The 20,847-nt window shown below is 37.3% G+C and overlaps 2 protein-coding genes across 2 annotated transcripts in view; one reads left to right on the forward strand and one right to left on the reverse strand.

Annotated features, from left to right (window-relative positions):
• The window catches only part of GTDC1 (glycosyltransferase like domain containing 1), a 343,668-nt gene extending 337,028 nt beyond the window's left edge, over positions 1-6,640 (forward strand). Inside the window, exon 13 of the mRNA XM_072874179.1 lies at positions 6,542-6,640. Coding sequence (XP_072730280.1) covers positions 6,542-6,625 — 84 coding nt within the window. The 3' untranslated portion in view covers positions 6,626-6,640. The remainder of the gene's footprint in view (positions 1-6,541) is intronic.
• Positions 1-20,847, reverse strand: part of ARHGAP15 (Rho GTPase activating protein 15) — a 331,003-nt gene that overhangs the window by 54,426 nt on the left and 255,730 nt on the right. Inside the window, exon 12 of the mRNA XM_072874181.1 lies at positions 7,713-7,847. Within this exon, the coding sequence (XP_072730282.1) occupies positions 7,713-7,847 (135 nt within the window). The remainder of the gene's footprint in view (positions 1-7,712; positions 7,848-20,847) is intronic.

Below are 20,847 nucleotides of genomic sequence, written 5' to 3' on the forward strand. Positions count from 1 at the left end.
ACCTGTGCAAGCCAGTTGGCCTAGTCAATTCTTGTTTAACATTTAATTATGAATATAATTAGCATGAGTTAAGAGACAGGCCAGGCATCCGCAATAAAATTTCCACTATGCTAAAAAATATTATAACTATAATAACAAAAAAGACTAAGCTGGGGGAGAATATGTCCCTCCTGCACAAACTTTTGCATGACAGCAAAATCCAAGTACAAATTCTTTGGAACCTTTTTCATTTCCTTTGATGACAATTGTAAAGCCTCCACCATATTTATAAGACCAAATGATACAGTTTTTCTGTTCTTTTAATATTAAAGCAATTTTCATCACTGGTGTAACCCTTTCAGTGAGGTTCCTCAGATTCTCCTCTTTTCTCGAAAGATAAATTAACTGGTTTGATGGTGTCACTGGGACACTGTGTTAGGTAACGTTCACGGGGTGAAAAAAACTAGTTAAAATATTATTTCAGTGAACATCCAAGAGTTTTATGAAGTGCTCTTTGTAGCCCAACAGAATTGTGTGCTAACAGAAGAAAAAGATTAATAAATATCACAACATACCTTATTTTAAAGGCAGATGCTCATGTTTAGGAAAAAAAAAGCAAAGTCAATCTAGAATCAGGCTCCCTATGGACAGATGTTACCTGGGCTTCCTTCACAGAGCAAAGCCCTGCAGAGGAGCTAAACCTTCATGTGTAGATTTCCTTTTCATTTCTCTTCCAACAACTTAGTTAAAACTTTCTAAGCAAAAAAAAAAAAAAAAAAGAAATGTTTTACCCACCAATTTGCTTTTCAATGCCCTTTATTTCTGAACATGTTGGGCTATTTTCCACCCCAAAAGAAAAAATCTATTCATAGACATGCCTTCCAATTTCATTTTTTTTTCTGAAACAGTTGCTTCCAGACCGGGAAAGATCTATTTAAAAATGCTGTTGAGCAGAAACAGTTTGCAACTGTGAAGGGAAGGTCATTGAAAGAGAACTGGGAGGTTACTGGGGCATATTGTTCCTTGACACCTCCTGGGAACAAAAAGCCTGGGATGAACCTCTTGGTTCATCCTAGTTTGGATGAACCAAACTACCAGTTTGCTGCTGTTACAAATATGCCTCCATTTACATCTTCAGTAGAGGTATGCTTTCTTACTGCCTTGAATTTGAGTGGAGACTGTGCTAGAATATGGTAGCTATAATGGTTGGGAATGTTACAGCTTAAATATATTTGTAGCCAGTTTATACACCTCTCGTGGAATACAGTTCTTCAGTTTAAACTGCACTTTCTCATCTATTTTTTTTACTTACTGGTTTCACTCAGGATGATCATATACACTTCTTGTCTGTATTTTGTTAACACCCGTAGATTAGAAGCCTTCTCTTCTAGTCTCTCTGTGTCCTATATCATCTTAGCACCTCTTCTAAAATGTGAGGGTTTTTTTCTTTTTATTCCAATACCAGTTAATCATTCTTGAATCAGAATTTCACACAACTTTCCAGATAAGGTTTCAAAAAGCTTTCCAAAGTGGATTTAATAGTTCTCAATCTCTACTGAAAATACCTAGTACCACTTTCTGAATAAGCCGTTATTATTATTCTTAGTGTTATTGTGCTTGGGAGAATACATACATCTAAAGATAAACCATACACTTATTCATATATCTATATGGATGGATATCCCTGAGAGTATGCTACCCACAAAATCATTCATTTTTTTAAGAAATCTTTTAAAGAGTTGCACCTCAGCTTTTGAATACTTCTTGTTTCTACACATTTTTTGTTCTGTTCACGTTTAGTTTATGGATTTAGAGTTGGCCAAAAAAGGTATTAATTATGATTTATTATGTGAGATGTATTGTGGTGACCTTGGATTTGTTTATAAATCACCATGTTCACATGAAATTGAGGCTTTCTGATGCCATGCCAAGCCCCAAAACTTCCTTGGACAAGTAAATGGAGGATAGGAAAACGATTTCAATAGGAGGCTCGCCAACTGTGAATCTGAAGGCAGTTTGATTAGGACTCGAAGCCCACAGATTGAGATTATGACAGAAATTTGCATAATGCCAGAGACTGATAAGATTTGGTTTCTCAGGAACCTATTACGTGATGATGTTAAGAGACTGTCATGGATTTCTTACAGTGCAATATGCTGACTTGTCTTTCCAAGACGAGTTGGCCTTGAGCCTTGTTCTTTGTAAGCCTCGAGTGAGGTTTCTTTAGATGTCTTTTGAAAATCTCTTTAGACATCTTTTGTAACTTTCCACCAAGATGATACAAGGATGTTATGACTGTCAGAATAAATGAATGTATTTACTTCCTTTCTGTTTCCCAGCTACTATTTTCATAACACTGCATAGCAGTTCAGAGCAGGTCCTTGCTGCACTATGTTTTCAACCAATGTAGCTCTGTTCTTCGATCATGATTATGTATTGATGACTAGCTTTGTTTATTGCCTCCTGACACGGTTTTTTGCTGGATTTTGGTGCAGACAGCTTCTGTGCAAACTCCTCAAAAGTTGCATTATTCAGTGCAAACTTTGCTATGGCCTGCTGAAGACCGAAGTGTGATCGTTGCCCAGATAGATGTGACTTTCTGCAACATGCTGTATCGAACCATGCAGGCAGTGGTTCTTGAGGGACCTTTCTGAAACAAGACTAGAGCCCAAGCTCAGAGAAAACCTTTTCACTGATTCCAGCCATCCCGGAGATGAAGACAACTGACCAACATGGAGAGGACTGGCAACTACAGATAGCACTGCTAGCTTTTGTGGGTTTAAAAAAAGCCCATCATTCTCATGAAAGAAGAGTTTATTGCTTTGCTATGTTATCGTCATAGATTTTGTCAGACAAGACCAGTAAAGACCAGTATCTCATACCAGCAAAACTGTAATCAATTTTATATCTAACATCTTTCAATAACCAAAAGTTATAAAACTCTATCATGTGTAAGATGCTAAATAACCATCTTCAGTTTCCATATAGTAGGGTAACACATAACGTTATAGGATTGATAGGAATGACATTGTGAGTTCTGCTTAGCATGCACCAGGAGACCCTAATTGATATATCGAAAGGATATGTGTGAAATCAGTTGAAAAAAGTGTTAATGGTCTATCAGAGCAATCAAAAAAAAAAAAATCCAGATCTTTAAAAAACCAAAAATTATATGAGTATCTAATGTGGACCTTAGGTAGTGTCTAGGCACTTAAATTCACCATTATAATTCTGAAAAACCTTATTCAGCTGCCATCTATCCCTGAAGGTGCATAAGCTAATTAGATGCTATGATTGTGGCCTTCGAAGAACTTTAGGTGCCTATGGCTCTCCTTCTCCCCGTGCAGGGAAACGCTTCCTTTTCTGCTAGGGCTGAAAAGCTTGAACTCCAGAGATGGGGGGTTACTTTGCCTAAGTGTCTGGGGAGACCTGATCCTGCAGGGGTTGCCAGGACCTAAGCCATGTACGCTAGCTAGATCTGGTGCCCTACAAATGCTGTCCCTTCTTCAGGGACTTGGTGGCTGACATGGATCCCATGTTTTCTGTTCCTCATACTGAGGGCTGAGATATCTCATATTAGGTTGTGGACTCCACTTGAAAGCCTGCAAGTCAGATTTGGCAACATTATATTTTTATTAATCTCATTCCTGTGTTCATCTGCCTTAAGTGGGAAGCACACAGGAGTAACAGATACCTTCATTCAGAAAACTGTCTGCGGAAGAATCATACTTCTGGCAAAAGGATTTCTATTTAGAGTATATACATATATATACATCTGTCTCTGTGTGTGTATTTTAAACAATAAATCACCTCTTTATCTACAGTACTTATGTGACACCTATTAAATTCATATTAGAGATAAGGAACTGAAATGAAGGCATAATCACTAGACCTCATTGAAAAAATCTTTCCAATGTAGTAATCTTTCCAACCTGTTGCAGAGAAAATCAAAGACCTGAACTCAAGCCTTCCAAACCAGAGACAGATGTTGCAGCTTTGGGAACTGGGTGGAATTTTCCTTTGTGGAATATCAGTGGGGGTATTTTTGTAACTGCAGTTGGACAGATGCACTGTCTATGCAGATGCACAGTCTATACAGCTTTCTCCAGCTGAAAAGATCTGGAAGGACTAGCTGGTATTTGAATATTTCCTATGCTGTGGATATCAGCCATCATTGCACAGAAGACTGTAGTAGACAAATTTCTTTTTTTCCATGCCTTCTGCCTGAGACTTTTCAAGAAAACTAGTTCAGTTAAAATAAAGATTTATAATCAACTAACACATTTACCTGCTAATATTTCAAAACAGATTTTGGGGACAGATTTTTTTTTGTTTCAGTGGCTGAAGTCCTGGCATAGGTTTGTATGGCCATGGAGGTTGAATTCTGTAAATAAGGTGATTAAGTGTCTCAGTTATTGGCACTTTTACCACCTTACTCACATGAAGCACAATTTTACTTGCAGACAATCTGTTGAACCACGTCTGTTGATCTTCCAGAAAATCAATAGAACTATTTGTGGTGCTAAGTAATTTAAGTGTGGCTGAACCTGACTTCATAGCAGCATTTGGGCACACTTTAGAAGTGCATATTTCATCCAAAATACCACAAAATGACTTGCCAGTAATATACTAGACAAAGTCCTTGAAAAAAACTGCTTTCCAATCCTAAGAAACAAAATTAGTATTAAGTCAGAGGTCTTGTGACCTTCCATTTATCATGTAGAAATTTTCCAATATAAGCTTATATGGACAGTAATTATCCAGCTTCAGCCTGGCAAGCAGAATTCTGAGATTCTATAATGCCCTGAATTATCTTCTAATATTCTGGTCATATCTAAATTGTTCTAATATTATGACCATATCTAAAGTTATTTATAGGGGAAATTGAGGGTGGAGAGCAAGCACTTTGCCTAATACACAGTACTGTAAAATTTTGTTCCCATGCACATAATAAAGATGTTAATTAAAATGGCATCATCCAGGAAAAATAATACTAAGCTTGCTATGGATTTTTTCACATAATCTTTAAAATAGCATCAGCATAAGGAGTCCATGGCACCGCTTGGGTACTCATTCATCCTGAAACTTCTAGCTAAATGACTAAATCCCCAAGAAATATCATTTGTAACTTGTTCCTGCCTACTACAGATAGGTTTTTAGACCGTTTCATCTTACCAAAGGTATGGCTCTGACCAAGGGGTGCTCAGTGCTGGACGAAGGATATAATCATCATGGCAGTGTGGGAATGTGTCCTAATTACCTTTTTCCTAGCCGTCATCAGATTGGTTTATTTCTGGCATTATTATGCGTTCCTTCTAACTGTACTGCACACCCATGCCCTGCATTCTAGTAATTCCCATTTTTGAAGAACAAACAGAAAAGACAGGGATAGAAGAACCTCTTTTTCACAACAACCTGAAGAAGAAGGGAAATTTCCTAGCAGCTCTGTACTGACCAGGCAGAGTAATTAGCACTAAGTAGCCAAAGAATCAGCTGCAATGGAAAAGATATTGAAGAAAAGGGATTTTTTTACTGTGCCTCAGGACTATTAACATACAGAAGAGCTCCAAAAACACTGAAAACACCTAATTGTTGTTTATAGACCTTTTTTAAGTAGAGTTGGTAAGAATACGGATTTGTAGATACTATGGCAGTAAAGGCCAAATAAAGAGAAGATTGATTGGAAATCATAGATTACTTTAGACAGTTGGATTAGGTAGAAATCACCCTGATGTGCAGTAAAGCAAGCAACAAGAATTAGGGTTTTGAAATAGCGCGAAGCATGTCTTAGAGTGCTAGCATTTTCTTCCTAGGAATAAACTGTCTTAAAATCCCTCTATAAATGACTGTTCATTAGCCTATCAATGTGTATAATGGCTCTCAAAATCATAATAAGAATTAATAATAGTTCAAATAGCAGAAAGGGACATTAATTTCTCACTCATGAATATTAATGCTTTAGTAGACAGTCTCTTCCCAACATGCTTTCAAACTCTTAATTTTCAAGTCTGTTACTGGTTACCTGTTATTTTTACTACCAAAACCCTCCCCACTGGGCCACCAAAAGATTTCAAATCACCCCGACTTGGACACTAGCAGAGAGGATGAGAGCAGAAGACAGCACGAAGGATGAGATCATGGTGTCCTGATAAAGTTCTTCAGAATACAATAGCGTTTGCTCAGCCAAAGCGTACACCAAAAGGCAATGAAAAGTAGCGATAAGGGGGAGGAAGACCATTTAGCCCCAGCAGACCAGTACGATGGTGGATTATCAGGAAGAGAAAGTGTTAAATGGCAGAGGATAGGTATTAAACACTCAACTGTAGAATAAGGTGCATAAGAAGAGACATGAACGGCATGCCAGGCTGTGCCCGTGAACTGACTGCATCCACTTAAGGCACTGCATCTCCTCCTTTCCAAGAGGACATAGCAGGTGGATGGAGAACCACCTGAAGGGCATGTTCAAGTGCTGGTGCTTCAATGAGTATCTTATGCCAATGTATTGCAGAAACCGAAACTGAACAGTAAGAAATTCTTTATTGGTTTTCTCCTCTTATCACAGCAGAAACTGTGTAACAGAAACTTAAACTCGAGAGATAATGTTCTCCAGCTAGTTTCCATGTGCTTTGAGAGGAGAAGAAAGTGAGCTGCCAAGTGTACTTTCAGGTAATGCATTTCTTTACGTTGTGTATTTAACTGTACTGCATCTCTAAACAGCCGAGAAGGGCAGGATCTTGTGAGATGTATTTAACCTCATTATATCTGATGCTGGGTCTTGAAAAGCTTTAGTTGAACTAAAGACTCTTATGAATATAAAATCAAAGTGAGCTGTACATTAAGGGTTTCATATTCTCTGACAGCTGCGCATGTGCACACGCAGCTCTCATTAACAGTAATGGCAAATATGCATGCCCATCATTCAGAAAACAGATCTCTAAATACTTCGTTGGGTTTGTTCTTTTCCTAGAGATTTATCTCTATTGGACCTTTAATTAATCTCCTTCTAGGCTTTTTCCCTTTAAGCTATCCCTCTCCCCCCCTCTTTCCAATGGGAGTAAACCCCCGAATCACTCTGGTTTTTAGTCAAGTTTTTCCAAGCCGATACAGTTTTACAAAATGCACCTGCATATATTAAATACAGAGAGGGTTTGCAGCACACAAACCACAGAGACGAGTAACAGAATAAATGCCTTGGACTTTGAAAATACTTTTGATGCCTGCCAACTTTAAAAAAAATAATAATAATAAAGCAAAGGTAGATATGAAAATGAGAACATGAATGTTTTTGCATTCTTTTTGTGATCACTGCAAGGCAAGAGTCTGCAACCTTGTGGAACAAAACACATGCATTTCATTCTGATTAACATAAAGACAGCCCCTTCTAACATGATTCACAATTATTAGTCTCTCTCTTGTGTTTGGGGATATATGGATTATCAGCCTAGCATATTTTGAATACACACACATTTTAATTCCTTTCCTAAACCATTTTAGGTACTACAGTTAAATCGCATATAAAAAATTTATAGATCAATAATTTGATATTTTTCCTCCAGTTAAATAACTAAATGCTATAGGAGATAAAAGGCAGTCCAAAACAATAAAAAGACAGGATCACGGATAATGGAAGGTAAGTCAGAGTTGAGATGCCTCTGTTCTTCTATTTTTAAGTTTATTATTATTTTTATATAACAGGCTATTTCACTAGCTTCTACTGTATCTGATGTACTTACTTATCGCCTCCACAAACTGTTCAAAGAAGCAGTATGGGAACAGCGGCTCAGGCAGCTCTCTGAAAAACATCTTGAGTGCTCCGGTGACAACGTGGATGTCCTCCCACTGGCTGTCGTCCAAATTCAGCTTCTCTTCTGGGAAAACACGAGGAGAAATGGAACAACTGGTTTTAATGAAACAATTACAAGACACTAATTATTATGTTAATGTTTGCCTACTATCATCAGCAACCGTTAACAGCCTTCTGCACCTAGAGGTTTGGTGCTGTGCATGTTTTTTTTTCTTTTTTTTTTTTTTTTTTTGTAGGAAGAGAACATTTTCAATGGAATACCATCTGTAGGAATGCAGCTAACAAAAAACAAGAGACACAAAGAGACAGTACCATTGACACAGTATGTCAGATACATTTATTCCCATAATGCATCAGTATGAAAATTAGCATCACAGCTCAACATGATTCAAAGCTATTTGGTTTTGAGGCCGAGGGGCTAAGAGTTGCCAACGATGGCCGGCTCAAGGGACCGGCCTAAAGGCCTTGCTGAGCCAACAGGAGACATATGCTAAACATGGCAATAGAAAATGAGTTATTGCTTTACATGTGTTAGCCTTGCTATGTACAAGGGAATAATGGGTAACGCTTTTCTCCTTTTTTTGCCTGAATGTAATGTCAGCAAGGAATAGAGTACTGTGAGAGAAAGGATATTAATTCCTTCTTACTGCTTCAAAAATATTTTGTTTGGTTTTCATCTCTGGGAGGAAGATTTGCCCAGCAACAATATTAGACAGACCCCTGTTGGCCTACCTAGGCTATGCAAAGCTGTCAAAAATGATAACACACTAAAGACAAACCACAAGTGCTTACAAAACTGTTTTGCAAACAAAAAAAATGTTTTCTTTTGAAGCTTGACTGAGCTAAGGAATTTAAATATAAAAGAAACTAAATGCTAAAATAGAGTTTCTAATAAAAATAGAACAAGATTGGATGATTATTCTATTTTTCTTTGGTTTTGTTTTTTCTTTTTAATTCTAGAGTGTGATACTGTTAGAACATAATAAACAGTGAGATCATAATCCATATAAAACTCTGGGAAAGTGCAAATCCTTATTAGTCCAAATTAAAATACACATACTTTCTCCAAGTTCTGTTACTCCAAAAGTGGAGTTCACTTTTTTTCTCATGTGCTATGATGCTCTTTTTTAGAAAATTTCAGTCTGAATGCAAATCGGGGGCCAACCATGAAAACTACTGAACAAATTTAATTTGAAGCAACATAACCCTGAAATGTTTTACTAAATGTCACTGAAATTTCATGTTTAGCAATTCAGCTGGCTTCAAGAGCAGCCTCTTTATTGAACTGTTGTTAAACAAAATGGTAAAATTATTGGAGACACATGGACACCCACAACTCCAGATCCCTGGTACTTTAATGCAATAGTTTTCTCACTATAGAGTTTACTTTTGGACAGAAAATCTTATTCAAAATGGAGTCATCTTACAACTTTTATTTAATAAATGTTATTAAATGCTGTTTAAATTTCTGGATTCAGGAAATGTATACAAATAAAGGAATGGACCCAATTCCTTAACTTGGAGTAATGTGAGACAAAGCTGGAACAAAGGCAGACTTGTGCATTTCATTTAGTTGTCTTGCTTGCTTCTTTGGTTTCAAGCTCCTTTTTTTTTTTTTTTTTTTTCCCATTGAATTACCTCAATCATAAAAGTAATGATTTGATCTCAAATGAGTTACCAGAGGGGATCTTCTTTAGACTCTGAGATCATATTTGATTGATCGTATTTCAACAATTAGCCTTTTATTTTGCCACACACTATTGAACTAGATCGACAGCATCTTAGCAGGCCAGCTTTAAACAGTCAACTGTTAACAATAGCATCAAAAAGAGAGACCTGATGGGGTTTACTGTCACTTTAAAGAACAGGGTGGGTTTTCACATTGTTGAAATCTGTCAGATATTTTGAAATGTCCCTCTCACTATGGTGCCACACCCCCTGCGTGCCCTTATAATAAAATTGGTTTTACTCCTGATTAAATCATTTTCTCCCTACCCACTACCATACTTCTCATAATGGACCTGTGTGCTCTACAGCTGGTGTTCTTCCCATGGTACCAATTCTTACTTTATCTTTTAAGCACTTTGCTGCTAAGATCTCATGCAGAGTGCTTATGTTTTGTTAAGAGCTTCATTCTTAGAGAAATAGCTTAACACATGTTCTAAAAATGTTGTACAACTTATTGCTTAAAACACATTTAGAAAATGTATAAGTACTGTAGCTTTGGCACAGAACTTTAAGTAGAAACCTTAAAAAAAAAACAACTTGTTTTTGCCATGCATTTGTCTTAAATGTCTAAAGTGGAATGCTTGACTTCTAAGGCTTTATAGAGACTTATCTTACCAGATTTTTGCACCATTTCCAGCTCTTCAAGGAAACGTGTTAGGAATGTATCATCGTGAAAGCAAAGGGTGTCAATTTTCCCTCTAGCAATAAGAGAGTTTTTAAAAATGTTTGCTAGAAGGAACAAATGCCAAGTCAAAAAAAAAAAAATTTAAAAGAAAATAGAAGTCCATTCAGTGCAAGACTCTCATTTGGTTCCCACTGGTTGGAATCGCTCACATACCATGGCGATAGGGCCATAAACAAAGACATACATGCATTTCAGGCTAGGTTTAAGGGGAGGACCTGACTTTTTGGCTTTACTCAGACATATTTCTTATTGGGGTGTTTTGCTTATATAAAGATTAAGTCCCAAATCTGGTATTTAAACTTGACAGTCAAGGACTGCTTTCAGTCAGGAGATACTGTATCTGGGAAGATGCTCAAAATCTCACAGTCCTAAAAATTTGCTTTAACTTGTCAGTAGTATTTGATTAGTTCAACCATCACTGCCAGTTGATATCATATATCTTAGATACAGACACAAATATGCCCAGAAAATCCCATAAAATTTATGCTAATACTTGGGCTGAAAATATAAAGACCACATTAAGGAAAAAAAAAATAGTGCAGGCACCTGTCAAGGTTATTAGTTTTAAAAAAAATCAATATACAATACATTTGTGAAGGGAATGTGTGTTTTACTATGTTATTATTCTTGTAAATCAGCCTTTTCAGCAATACACATTTTTAACGGCATTTGCAATGACTGCAGTAGAACCAAACAGGAGCTCGTCTTTGGTTTAAGCATACCATCATAAGGTTATCCTTGCCCAGAGAGGAAGAAAGTAATCTATAGAAAGATCAGCTAAAGACAAAAAAAAAAAAAAGAATATATGAGAATCAACCAAGGCAGTACAGAGAGCTCAGTTTTGAAAGAAAATGGATGTGGTTCCTCTAACCACATGCCCTGCCTGGTATGTAGACTAGTCTCTGGGAGCAAAATGCAGTTATCTGAGAGCACTGCTTGTTCATTTTTCTTTTAAGATAATTTATACAAGTATTTTCCCAGCTATATACTGTCTTTTTTTGACCATGCTGCCTTTAAATCCCAGAGCACCACGTTCAAAAGTCCTACTTCACTTAGGGCACCGTGTCTTCCTGCAAGGGGTCTCATGGATGGCCCAAATCACGTGGAAAGCAATTTCCTGCAAACACAGCTAGCAGCGCCTGGTCTGCTATGGAGGTTGTGCCTCAAAAAACTTTCTAAAGACTTTGGTGAGATGTGTCTGATTGGGTCTCGTACTGAAATCTGTTTGCTAACATCACTGCCTTTTGCATGGTTTCCCTGCCGCCGTCTCCACACGGCAGCATCAGGATGGCAATGTCCTGCACGGCAGGCGCTCGGACACGACAGCTGCCACCTCTGTACTCCCCTATAAACCTTTGGCACTCGGGGTCTGACCAACCCTCAGCTCCAGTGTGTGAAACCTTAGAGCACTGGAGTCTCCATCCCAGGGGCCAGTGCATATGCCAGGGGAGATGTCCCCTGGAGAAAGTCCTGCACAGCACTGTGAACTAATGCGTACAATTTCCCTCACATCAAAATCTTTGCAGAAGAGCTGGGTGTGCACAATGCAGTCCCAGTTGACTGAAAGCTTGGGAAACCTGCTGGATTCACTCTTCCCAATAGGCAGCTTGCTACTGAGAGTTCTAAAACAGAGTCCTGTGGTTGAAAGACGAAAAGAAAATTCTTCTTGCACATATTAAGAAAAGACAAACTGTCCAGAGTCATTCCTCTTCTTTCTCAAACTTGAAGACACCTCTTTTTTTTTTTTTTTAATGGTTATATTCTTAAAAAATAATTTGTTGGTCATTCATGGTCTTTGATGGGAAAAAAAAAAGAAAGAACAGACTCGAGCAGCAGCTCTTCACCACTAAATCCCTTTCTGAGGGCTTCTCTCATGACTGACAGCACAAATATTAATTTACACACTGAAAGGTATGTGTGTTCAATAGCTGTACTTGCATTCTGCAAGCCACAGCTTCTCTGATCACTAGTGCAGAGACACAGCAGCCTTCTTTCCCCCCCAGGAATGATGTGAGCTCAAAATTATTGCTATATTGGGACAAACAGCTTCTTTCAAAGTGATCGCACTCAATTTAGAGCAGTAATAGAGTGCAGAGATGGCAGAGACAACACAGCAATGGGATGCCGTGAGGTGGTGAAGGCTCTTGCTCGTCGTATCCCAAGGAGCTCGCCCCCTGGGGCTGTGGCACATGATGCTTAGCTTCCTCCCCCTCAGTAAATCCCGTCCTGACATTGCATTTTACGTACACACTCCAAAGTGCATACAATCCCTTGAACTTTGATTAAATAGTACAGCTGAAGTCTCAGCTCATGCAAAGCAATACTTTCCTCATTCAATCAGATTTTTGTGAATTCTCTCCCAGCTACATAATTCTTCTTCCCCTCTCCCTTGCTAGGTTTGGGAGGTCCACTGTCCTGCCTGCACTCTGTGCATGGTACTTCACTTCCAAGATTGTTTAAACAAATCAAATGAAATTTCAGCTAAGCAAATCATTAAATTTTGTATATAGTGTATTTTTAAGCAGCTTCTGCTGAATCCATCCAATGCTACTGTTGATGAATTATCAAGGATATAGTCACTAAACTAAAGCTTGCATGCATTACTTCTTCTCCGCTAGAGGAGCATGGCATGCCCTTTTAACAGAAAATTTAAGCCATGATGTTATAATGCCTGAGCATTTGTTTATTATTGGAATGCCCATTTCCATGGAGCCCAGGCGCAAATTACAGAGCAACTTAAGCTAAAAAGCAGAACATCTCTATGTGCATCCAGAGTGCTGTTTATTCCAGTTCTCTGAAATGACAGTTCACTGACCTGGGGGCATTCTGGAACAACCAAGTACTGCTAACTTAAATCTCAATCTGTGCCAGAAAAATAAAAGATTTCTGTACTTGGGCACACTGGGTCATATTCATCCTTGCATAATTCCACAGAAGTCCACAGAGTAAGAGAGGGATGAACTATCTCATTGTTTCTGTGAAAAAGATCCAGTACATTTGAGAAGTTCAGAAATGGTACATCATGAAAGCATGCAGAGTAGTTCAAAGGTTTAGAAAAGTGGTCAGCTAGTGACGCCATTGCGTCGGGGAAATTTCTATGCTATCGGTTGCTGTTTGAAATGGGAAGTATAAAAATATACAGTGGTACTGCAAGGAGAATCTTTTCTGTGGCCAGAAACAGGTATCATCACTAAGATACTGTTGTACATCATTCACTGCCAATACCTGCTAGAGGGTTAGAAGACAGCAATATCAGTTTTGACTTGGCGTGTTCTATCATTGTGATTTGAAGCGATAATTACTTTAATAGGATTATAATTACCAGTACTTTTAAAATTCATTAAATTTAGCTGAATCATCTAGTCCGTATGGGAAAAGGAGTGATTTTAAACATAGAATATGTCCCCTCAAAATGCAGCTGAAAGCTCCCTAAGAATAAATAGACCACCTGTCTACAGATCAACATACTTCGAGAGACTCGCTCGGAGATGACTTGTTAACAAAGAGTAGGAGCAGACATACCTAGCCCGAGCAACTGAAACCTGCAGGGCCAAATTATTCCTTCCTTCAGGGTCAAAGAAATACTCAGATACCCCCAAGGGTTTAAAGAAAGGGGCATGGCAAGAGCATGGAGGAATTCCCACCCAGCTCATACCCTCCCACGGGGCAGAGGTTTCTCAGCTTCGGAGCACGAAGGTTGCCCAAGCGCAAGGATGGAGCTTGGCAGACTTTCTGCAACTCATAGAAATTAAATTGCTATGCTGAGTGAAAATTACATTTGTCTCACAGTGGTAAGATTCTGTCCTCTGTCTAATCCTCTCTACGTAGTTTTTGAGCAGTAATCTCAGCTTCGTCCTAGTAGTTAAAGCACACTTTATGTTGTTTTTCTTTCTGTTTATTCTTCCCTCTTTATTCTGAACCAGACTAATGACTTTCTCGTTTCTCTGTGCCAGCTAATGGATTTTATTCCATTTTCTAGGTGGATGCTAGTATTTCTCTTTCGTATACGCTAGACTGCAGAACACAAACATCAAATACTTGCCTAGATCAGGAACTTACTTTTCATGATACATTTTACTATTCAAAGGCAAAAGTCCATTCTGAATTCTGCTTTCAACTTGATCTTCCTCGCTTAGTTGTATATTGTGTATACATATATTACTCAAGGTAAATATCTCCCTTCCTCCTTCAAATCTGTTATTAACATTTTTTATTGTGTAATTGCTCTCCAGTAAGCTTCCCTGCAATCTAATTTTAGAGGTTTCTTTATTTTTTTTCCATTTACAGTCAGGTCTTTTATCAGAATTGTGTGTATCAGTGTCCACAAATCTACATTTTAAATAAATTGAAGGCTCTCAAGATCTAATAGAAAAAGGAATTGGACAATGACTCTCTGTCCCATTTTCTTACTTCAAAAATATGTTCGTATTCCTATCTTTTTAATTGTACTACTAACTCAAGAGTGCTTTAGGATTCTGTCATATAGCTCTTCTGTTCTTCCCCTTCTTGCTGTTTCTAACACTGCTTCTATTTCCATTCTTGTCAAAAGCCTTTTCATAGTCCAAAAATCTGTACACAATGTTTTGCAATATTTGGCAGACTTATCTGAAACCTAATTCACTGCCTTCTTGTGATTCATGGGTCATAAATTATTTCATATGTAATGTACCCCAAAGGGTAAAAAATTCTTTGTATTAAATTTCAACCAGACAGTTTAAGGAAAAAAAAAAAGGAAAAAAAGTATTTTTGAGACACTCTGATAAGATCTGACCTCAATATATGGTCTAGTGTGTTGTCTCCCACAAATGGTACCTCAGTATCCTTTAGTAAAATGAGATTTCGACATGCTACAAGTGAAAACACTCCTGCTGTAACGTGGGCTTGCTATGGACAACTTTAGAGGAGAGGAGAAATACAAAGTGCGTAGCACTGGATCAGACTACTGATGCATTAAATCAGTCCTGTCTCCAGTGATTGTGAAACTGAAAGGGTCTGTACGAAAACAATTCAAAAAAACAAGAATATCACCCAATCCTTATTTATTGCACATAGCCAAATATATTATTGGGGCTGACCCCAATAACAATAAGCTTGTGCCTCAGTGAGTGAGTTTCAATAATCAAAGGAAATAATTAACAAAACAATAAAGATCATTATGACTTCCTTTATGTAAATGACTTCCAAATGTAAATAGATCAAAGCCTGAGCTAAAATTAAGCAATTCCCCTAGTCCACTTGCAATACTGAAAGGGAACATACATATATGTTTTGTTTACAGTTATAAGGATCATCAATGAAATAGTAGTTTACTGTTTTATTAGAAAAATAGGAATTCTAACGATTCTCAAAATGTTATACCTATATTCCTTACAACTGTAATCACATTTATTTTAAGGGGACTATTTACAAGAATAAAGATTACTAGTACATGTAAATCCCTGTTCTCAAACACCGGAATGTAGGATGTCCAGAGAACAAATTCTGGATTTTGGGTTTTTTTAATGAAAGGGCTCTTTGAAATAAGCCAGCTGAAAGAAGTATTCTTACATGAAATCAGGTATATACAAGCTCTGTAAATGTCAAGGACAAAACATTTTATTTTGTATAGAATTTATCTTTTGGTTCACTAAAGTCAAAACACTTCTGTTCATCAGAACTTTTATAAAGGACTGTTTCATAATATGAATCCATTTGGATTATCTGACCAAAGATAAGACTTCAATGGACTTACTATATCATTCACCACTGTACCAGTGCCACAAAAGGGAATTACAATTAATTGGATTATGTTGGTCTCCACCCGCTGATTGTAGAAGAGAAAGTCTGGAAGTGTAACTATTTCAAACGGACCATATCTCTCATCAACCATGGGATTTGGGCTTTAATTTACCAATAAAGCTTAATTTCTTCTCTATATTCTCTTCTGGTTAGGAAGAGGTCATTTAAACACTTTATTCAAGTTATTCAAAATGAAAGGACAGTGTTGTTAAATGCTTTCAAACTAGCACTTTAATACTTGCACCTTACCTTTAGGCATTACTTATTTTCTCTATTAGCAATAAAGTGAGTTGTTTTGAAAAACACAAGCCGGAGAACCCAGACCTGCACAGAATAATTCATGCTTCATATCCCCTAGTTCAGTTAATGAAGTTTTGGCTGAAATTGTTACCTAATGTGACAATTTGTTATCAACTATATGATGTGCGACACTATATAGGATAGAGAATATCACTTCATGTCATGTAGGTTCCTGCACAAACATGCGGCAGTAAGAGTTTTTCAGTAGCAAAGTCCCACGTTAGATGTAGGGTTAACTGTATGGAAAAGTTACGCTAGGAAAGATAAAGGTACAAATATAAATTTGATACATGCAAATGACACATTAGCTTGGATATAGTTATATTCTGCAATGCAGGGAAATTCATGGGTTTTAGTTAATGTGACTTACATGCTAAACAACAACACTACTATTCTTACTCTAGACGTCCATATATCTACATGTATGTCTATGTATAAATGTCTATATATATTATATTTCCGCTGATAGCTCTGCCTAAGAGCTGTTAGGATTTTTCTTCGCTATCCTTACTGGAAGGTTATTTCAGTGCCTAATTCCTTCTAGTTACCAGCCTAAAATATTAAACTTTATATACTTTTAAAATAATTATTAATATCAGTAATGCTTGCTTTGATTTTTTTTTTGTCAAACTTTCGCATTCAGTCTAAGAAATAAAAAGTCCTCAGCCAACTTACTTCAAAACCATGTTGCTTAATTCACATTTGCATTACTTTTTGCTAATATCTGAAGCTCTAATTCCATTCCCTGGATATTAGCGGGACTAGCTATGCTGTTAAAGATAGGAATGCTTCTAAGTGCTTACTGAATCAGGGCATATGAGATGATAATTGTATGTGTTTAAAACAAAACTTTAAACAGGAGGGGATTATATAAGTTGCTAAAACAAATATATCTTCAAGTGCACTGAAGGACTTTCAAATGTTAACGAAATGTACTTTGATAATAATAGCGCTAATAATAACATGAATTTTCAAATATTTTAATGCATTTTGAGAATCACATGTTACCCTGAATAGGGACGATTCTTGGTAAATGCACTTTTTTCATACAAATTCATCAACTTCAGAGTTACGTCCGCTCTGAAGCCACACCAGCGGAGAACCAGATACTAAAGTATGTCCTGATCCAGGCATGGGTTAGTCCGCGCGTTTTAGCTTCTCTTGTACACCGCCTGCTTACAAACATTCGAATTTTTGTGACAATGAAAGTAGCTTTTGTTTGAGGAATATGATGCTTTTAAAAATATGGAAGCCCTAAGTTTATGATCAAACCTGTGTTCATGAAATGCATGTAATTGCATGACTGGTGGAACTAACAGCTGCGTACACAGAAACATTTAAGACCTTGCCCAGGTCTTTTTATCCAAAAAGTTGACATTTCAAGGCCCGTGTGGGCTTAAAAACATAACTCCATCCACCCCACCATGTGCAATTCCATGCGCGCAGCTATACCTTCTCTTAATGAGCCTCAGAAGATGCATAAATACCCCCAGACATGTGTAAACACCCTTGGCAATGTTTATGGCTCCTCCTTGGCAGAGAAGGGGTGTAATGAAATACGGGTGACTCAGTGGCGTGATGTTTTCTGTTTCCCACACACGCCTCGCAGTCTCACGTGGAAGGAGGAGACGCGGCCTCTCGTGCATCCATCAAGTCTTTTCTAACATCACACCTTTTCCTCCATCTCACGCACACATCCACATTTTGCATTTTCACTTGCTCTGTGATAGGACGTAATGCAGATTTGCCACATTAATGGTATATTTGTGCCTACCTTTCCCTTTTGCAGGGTTTATCTTGATGTGCATTCTAATTATAATATTTCCAGTTCCTCTTATTCCACCTAAACTTACAGGCATATATTTCAGGAGAGAAAAGGTATGCTTTGAAACAATTTTTAAACTTTATAACGTATGCATTTTTCCCGTTCTTCAAATTAGTCTTATGAACGGACTTGTAATAACAGGAGGATGTCAACATAAAATAGGAGATTTTCATGTCTTTGTTCCTTGAGATACATTCAGGTCCCTCCCACAAGAAATGTATTAAAATATTGATTAGATTAGGGTAACATTTCAAATAAATGGAGATTTATACTTCCTTTTGGATACAGAATCTTATAAAAAGTTTCAAGACAACGCACAACAAAGCAGTTGACAAGAAAGATAGCATCTGCTTTCCTGGCTATTCAAGCTGAAGTTTTTCATTCTAAATGCAAGCAATGTTTCCGAAGTTAACATAATTAACTCACGATAATCCTGAAACATCATAATATAAGATACAGATGGAAATTCAAAGCTTTAAAAATGCCATATAACTGCAAGAGGATTATCATTTTTTAACTGCACAAATCTGAATACTAATTAAAACAGGTGTTTTTATTTCAAACACTTTTGCACACTGTGACATTACTGGGAGGGTTATTTATGTATTAGTCTACTAGGAAGCATATAGTGCTCGAAAAATGTGATGTGCGATAATAACGAACTTATGAGATAAAAGAATGACACTCTGTACTGCTTCCTGAAACAATAAAAGACCAGTAGTTCAATTAGTTAGTAATTTCCGTGTGACTGTTTGACAGATTCTACTAATTGTTAAGCTCCTACTAACTATTGCTTTACATAATTAATTATATTCAAACGCGAACAACAAAGACATGTGGGCCAGTTGCCCTTTTGACAATGTTTTTCGCAAACTGATTTGCTTACCAAAAATATTTTTAGAACTAAAAGATACTAATCTTAAGTGGAAATACACATCAAAACGTTAAAGCAGCTCTGCATTTTACCATGGTTATGAGAAAAAAATTTGGGTTGTTTAACATATCATTTATGCTGCATGCATAATAGCTGAAGTCTTCTAGCAGAGATCTTTCATATTAATTTAGCATTGCATAAAATTCATAGTAACAGGTCCAAGGGTCAAGCATCATTCATCATTAGTTGAAGTGACATTTGCAACCCTTCATATAGCAGCTGCTTGAAAGGGGAAAAAAGGTATTCTTTGGAAGAATGGGGGGTAGCACACAATCCTCGCTCTATCTGCGGAAGGGAAAACAAGGTGCCACTATGTCAGCATGGTAATGTGCTTAAATTTGGTGATGTCATTCTTCCCTAACCCCCACGAGTCACAAGGCACAAGGCAGCTGCATTCCTGAACTTAGTAGTTCGGGTGGAGATAAGTAATAACTAGATGTAAATGAATTACATTACTGTGGTTGTGAACATAGCTCTGTGCATCTAAATTATGATTTATATCAGGATCCTATCTTGTTTTTGAGAGTTTTCTACTTGTTAACAAGGCAGCCCTTGTTCTCATGGCATCCTCCAGGCATAATAGTTTCTGGGAAGCCAAATAAGATCACTTTTGAAACTGCAAGACAGCATTCCAAGACTTTGCAGCAGAACACATTGGCCAAATTAGGACTTCTGAAGACTGTTAACTAACAAATAAAATCTTTTTTTTTTTTTTTTTCTTTGTGGCATGTCTTGCCTACTATAAAACATTAAGATCAGAACGGGAAATGTGAGCAATTAAAATGAAAATGTAATCATCTGCAAGAAAAGATAAATTTGTATTAAATGGCTAATACTTCACAGTCCTTTTGATATTACAAGTACTTTTTAAGAAAATATATATTTTATGTCACAGTAATTTTTATTATGTGAAACATGCGATCTCTTTGGAATTATGCACATTTTTAAATCGCAGTCATTAAAACAGCATGCAACACAAAGTAGTTAGATTTTGGAGCTTTGCTAATATTTGGTGATTTTCCTCAACTTTGCTATTATACCTGAAATGTATTTAATTTATTCATGTCACTAATTATCCACTAGTGTTTAAAGCACTGTGATGATTACTAACCTAGACTACTACTTCTGCCTTAAAAAGTTTAATGATTTTTACGAGGAAAACCAATGCTTTTTAAAGAGTCACTTAGAAGCACATGAAAAATGTTCAAGGACACTGCTTATTACACATTGCAATTCTATGAGCCACTATAAATTAAGCTTCCAGTCAAAACACTTCTACCAGTGAGAAGTTACTTTGCCATACTCTACGTATGTGTTACAGAGGAGAGGGTGTACCGGTCTGTCCTTGCATTGAGTCAAAATACGGTGCTGGAGGTATTTCACGGTGAGATGTCATTATAGCCTACGGCAGCACTGGGCCCTCGCATTGCACGGCAGCTATGAGCTTCAGACCGGTCCCCAAAATGGCTGACAGACCATGGCGGTCATATAATACGTTATCTAGAATATAAGACGGCCATTCATCGGCAAGCAATCCATCCCCGAATCAGACAAAAAGTGTTTCTACAAGGGACCGATGCTACTGGTCCATTACTCTTATGGCACCTCACCTTCCCATGGATTTTAGTAGCTGTGCAGACATTAAACACATATGTAAAGATGTTATAGACACCAGAAAGGCAGAATGGCTGTAAAAGGAATAGAACAGCAGAGGCAAGATGACTGGCAGATAGGGTTGCCACATCCCCCTTAAAGAGACTGCTCCTTTTCCACACCTTATGTCTCTTGTACCATAAAAATATGCATAGATGTAT

The sequence above is a fragment of the Ciconia boyciana genome, chromosome 10 (assembly GCF_034638445.1).
Source record: "Ciconia boyciana chromosome 10, ASM3463844v1, whole genome shotgun sequence".
Classification (NCBI taxonomy): Eukaryota; Metazoa; Chordata; class Aves; order Ciconiiformes; family Ciconiidae; genus Ciconia; species Ciconia boyciana.